This window comes from Oxyura jamaicensis, unplaced genomic scaffold, assembly GCF_011077185.1.
Source record: "Oxyura jamaicensis isolate SHBP4307 breed ruddy duck unplaced genomic scaffold, BPBGC_Ojam_1.0 oxyUn_random_OJ69522, whole genome shotgun sequence".
Lineage (NCBI taxonomy): Eukaryota > Metazoa > Chordata > Aves > Anseriformes > Anatidae > Oxyura > Oxyura jamaicensis.
Window position 1 is genome coordinate 1 of NW_023309443.1, and position 4,220 is coordinate 4,220.

At 62.3% G+C, this 4,220-nt stretch overlaps 1 protein-coding gene and 2 long non-coding RNA genes across 4 annotated transcripts; 2 read left to right on the forward strand and 1 right to left on the reverse strand.

Annotated features, from left to right (window-relative positions):
- Positions 1 to 76: 76 nt before the first annotated feature.
- Positions 77 to 1,634, forward strand: LOC118159301. Of its 2 annotated transcripts, XR_004747067.1 has the most exons (3): positions 77 to 241; positions 319 to 513; positions 1,624 to 1,634. It is a non-coding gene; the product is annotated as an uncharacterized LOC118159301 (long non-coding RNA). The 2 variants fall into 2 exon arrangements; XR_004747066.1 differs by lacking the exon at positions 1,624 to 1,634 and having other exon boundaries at positions 319 to 870.
- On the reverse strand, positions 755 to 1,615 carry LOC118159304. Its single transcript, XR_004747068.1, has 2 exons — positions 1,456 to 1,615; positions 755 to 1,088 (listed from the first exon to the last, which is right to left on the reverse strand). It is a non-coding gene; the product is annotated as an uncharacterized LOC118159304 (long non-coding RNA).
- Positions 1,635 to 1,956: 322 nt separating the features above from the next.
- Positions 1,957 to 4,215, forward strand: LOC118159305 (histone H3.3A-like; the record flags this gene model as incomplete). The annotated part of the gene is made up of 3 exons (XM_035313908.1): positions 1,957 to 2,097; positions 2,629 to 2,778; positions 3,975 to 4,215. Coding segments are annotated over exons 2-3 (369 nt in total), but the record flags the coding sequence as incomplete, so codon positions are not given.
- Positions 4,216 to 4,220: the final 5 nt, after the last annotated feature.

Below are 4,220 nucleotides of genomic sequence, written 5' to 3' on the forward strand. Positions count from 1 at the left end.
GGCACCCCCAAACCCCACCGTTTCCCCTCAGGGCCCCCCCAAACCCCACCGTTTCCCCTCGGGGCCCCCCCAAACCCCACTGTTCCCCCTCGGGGCACCCTCCCACCATCTCCCCCCTCCAGAACGGCGACGGCTTTGTGGATAGCGATGCCAAGCTGCAGAAGATCGTAGCCGCCATCAAGGCCTCCCTGTCGTAGCCGTCGGCGGACGCCCCACCACCGCCTTCACCCGCCTAGCGAAGGTAATTAGCGCAGGTAATTAGCGAAGCTAATTTCGGCACGGGGCCGGCATCGAAGCTGACCCCGCCGCCCACCGCAGCACCACGAGCGTCCGCCTCGCTCGGGTCGGCCGAGCGCTCCATGACGGGAGCCGCCGAAACGTCCGCGGACACCGGGCGGTTTCCAGACCCCGCGCGCAGGATGCCGGCCGGAGGGAGGCGGACGGCCGTCGAGCTTCGCACCCCAAGCTGTTTTGTGTATTTTTTTTTAATTATGAATTATTTTTTGGTTTGGTGTTTTCCTCCACGCCATCCGCTCGCCGTCGAGGCGGTCGCTCTCAGCTCCAGCGCGCTGGGGCGAGCGATTCCGCCTTGGCACGCGCCGCTAACGCGCACAGAAAGCTTCTGCTGGGTTGAAAAGTAAGGAAATAAGGGTCGATGTTCAAGAATGATTCACTGGGCAGCGCAGTATGAGGTATGAGTCGCGCAATTCTCAGGGCTTGCCCGAAATAACACTAATTTAACTTTTTTTTTCCCCCCCTCCGCCCAGCAGCAGCTCGGCGGAGAGCTTCTGCCGTGCCGTCTCGGTTGCCTTCTGTGAGCGTGTCGCCGTTTGGGGACGTTTCTCAATAAAAAAAGCGTGGAAACTTTGAGCTGGGTTTTGCGGTCGCTGGGGTTTGGCGTCTCTCCAGGCAGCGGAACCGCAGCGGCGGAGCCTGGAAGCTGGGGGGGGGGATTTGTCACCGCTTTGGGAACGGGGATCTGCGTCGTGATCTTCGTCGCTCGACGGGCTTCTGCAGCTGGCATCTCCTGCAGCAGGGCTCAGTCCAAGCCTCGTTAGCGAACCTTTCCCCTCCTTTTGTGTTTATACCTTAAAAAAAAAACATGAAAATTGGGAAACCTCTGTGCGTTACAGGCTTCTCCGCGGTGGACGCGTGCCCTCTGGTGACAACAGCGAGGAGGCAGGCGCAGATTTACGTGTCGGCGTCTCGTCCTCCTGCTTTCCCCCGTGGCAGAGCTTGGAGTTTGTTATCTGTGGAGGAGAAGCTCTGGTGCTGGGTTTGTCCCTGCAGAACGGGGCAGGGAAAATTAAAAGCAGGATGAAGGCCGCCCTGCGTTAGCCGCCGTCGCTGCGAGCCCCTGCGGCTCAGTGCGCCGAGGTAGTGACGGGGAGCGGGGCTGGTGGTGTTAAAACGTGAGGGAAAACGTGTACGGAAAAACAAAATGTTAATACGTACGGAAAAAGAGCAGTTTCAGGGTGGGGTTGGGGGACGGAGGGCCCTGGAGCTCCCTCGGGCCAGCCCTCGCTGCGGAGGTGACGTGGGGGGGGGTGACGTGGCTGGCCGCAGGGCACTGAAAAAGCGGTGTGGTTTCAACGTGTTTGGGAAAATTTGGCGTGGGAGAAGTGGGTGTGGGAGCCACCAGCACGGCGCACGTAATCCCCTTGGGTGGGGAGAGAGGAGGCGGCGGCGCCAGCCGGGGCGACGTGACTGGGGCACCGCCATGCCTCGGGGCAGCTCCCGTCAGGGACACTGACCGCCACAAAGCCTCCGTGGACCTGCCCCGGGGTTTCCACCGAGCCCTGAGGCCGTTTCACGCCGGTTCTGACACCGGGCAGAGCCTCCGGGAAGGCTCGGAGCAGCCCCGGGGCAGCCCCTCGGCGGGTCACAAGATGGCGCCGGGCCGCCATCACCTCAGCCGACCTCCCTCCCCCCTCCACCCCCCCCCCCGGCGCGGTGCATGCCGGGTAAGGAGCCCCGCCGGGAGCCCGCCATTTTCTGTCAGGGCTGGCGGGAAAGGCGGGAAGGGAGCGAGCGCAGCCCCAGCGCCGCCGCGGGACTCCCAACGGCTCCAGCGGCCGCCGCCAGCCACGCACGTAGGTAAAGGCGGCGGAGAAGCGGCGCCGGCGCCGGTCCCCGGTGGCCGCGGCGCGGGGGGGGGGGGGGGCGGCGGCGGCGGCCGGGGGGGGGGGGGGCGGCTCGGCGCCGAGGTCGCCTGAGGAGACGCTGCCCCCAAGTCCCGCCTTCCGTGTGTCGCCGCCCGCTGATTGGCTGCGGGGGGCGGCCAAGCTGATTGGCCGCGGAGCCCCGCGGCGAGCCGCGAGGGGATTGGCTGCGAGGCGCGTCAGTCAGAGGGGAGATTGGGCGGTGGGGCCGCGCTGTGGGCGGTTTGCGAACCGATTGGCCTCGCGGCCGCGGCCAATCAGGAAGGGGCTGGTTAAGGGACACGTGACTCCGCGCGGCCAATCGGGGCGCAGCCGCGGCGCGGGGGCTTCTGGGGGTTGTAGTCCGAGCGCCGAGCTGGCGGGGAGGCCGGGGTAGACATGGCGGCGGGGCCTTCACGGCGGCGGGGCCGTTCCCGGGGCCTCGGGGCCCGTTCCTCGGGGCCCACCGGTTCCTTTTCCTCCTCAGCAGCCCCTAGAGAGCTCCCGGCATGGCCCGCACCAAGCAGACGGCCCGCAAGTCCACGGGCGGCAAGGCGCCACGCAAGCAGCTGGCCACCAAGGCGGCCCGGAAGAGCGCGCCGTCCACGGGGGGCGTGAAGAAGCCTCACCGCTATAGGTAACCCCCCAAAAAAACACACAAAACACCACAAAAACACCACAAGATCCACCCCCAGGAGCCCGCTGCCGCCTCCGGCGCGTGTCGTGCTCAGGAGTTTTGGGCCTCGCGTGGAAGGAAAAGCACTAAAAAAGAGGAAAGATCTCCCAGTTTTGGTGGTTTTGTATCTGGGAGCGTTGGCGGCATCGGTCCCCGTCAGTGATGTGATGCATTTTTAGTGTTTTAACCAAAATTCGGTCTGTTCGGATGGCTTATATCCCAATAAAGGCATGGTTCTGTGAGCCACGGTGAAGGGGAGCGGGTGTGGGGCAGAAAGGGAGTGAATCCGGTGTGACTGGTGTAAATCTGGTGTGATTCTGGTGTGGCTGCAGTGCGAATCTGGTGTGAATCTGATGTGACTCTGGTGCAAATCTGGTGTGATTCCGGTGTGGCGGCAGTGCAAATCTGGCGTGACTCCGGTGTGAATCCGGTGCGAATCCAGTATGAGTCTGGTGTGATTCTGGTGTGACTGCAGTGCGAATCTGGTGTGATCCGGTGTGAATCCAGTATGAGTCCGGTGTGATTCTGGTGTGACTGCAGTGCGAATCCGGTGCAAATCTGGTGTGACTCTGGTGTGAATCCACTGTGACTCCAAAGCCAATCTGGTGAGAATCCAGTGTAAATCCGGTATGAATCCGTTTTGAGTCCGGTGTGATTCTGGTGTGACTCTGGTGCGAATCCGGTGTGATTCTGGTGTGAATCCGTTGTGAGTCTGGTGTGACTCTGGTGTGAATCCAGTGTGAATCCGGTATGGATCCGCTGTGAATCTGCTGTGAATCTGCTGTGACTCTGGTGTGGCTCTGGTGTGAATCCAATATGAATCCGTTTTGAGTCCGGTGCGGATCTGGTGTGACTCTGGTGCGAATCCGGTGCAAATCTGGTGTGATTCCAGTGTGACTCCGGTGTGAATCTGGTATGGATCCATTGTGAGTCTGGTGTGAATCTAGTGTGGCTCTGTGAATCTGGTGTGAATCTGGTGTGAGTCTGGTGTGAATCTGGTATGGATCCATTGTGAGTCTGGTGTGATTCCGGTGTGGCTCTGTGAATCCAGTATGGATCCGGTTTGGATCTGGTATGGATCCGTTGTGAGTCCGGTGGGAATCTGGTGTGACTCCGGTGTGGCTCCGGTTTCCCCGTGTAAACGGGAGCTCTTGCAGGCCGGGCACGGTGGCGCTGCGGGAGATCCGGCGGTACCAGAAGTCGACGGAGCTGCTGATCCGCAAGCTGCCCTTCCAGCGCCTGGTGCGCGAGATCGCGCAGGACTTCAAGACCGACCTGCGCTTCCAGAGCGCCGCCATCGGCGCGCTGCAGGTGGGCGATGTCGGGGTGATATTAGCGGGGCGGCGATATTGGGGTGGCGATATCGGGGTGATATTAGCGGGGCGGCGATATCGGGGTGATAT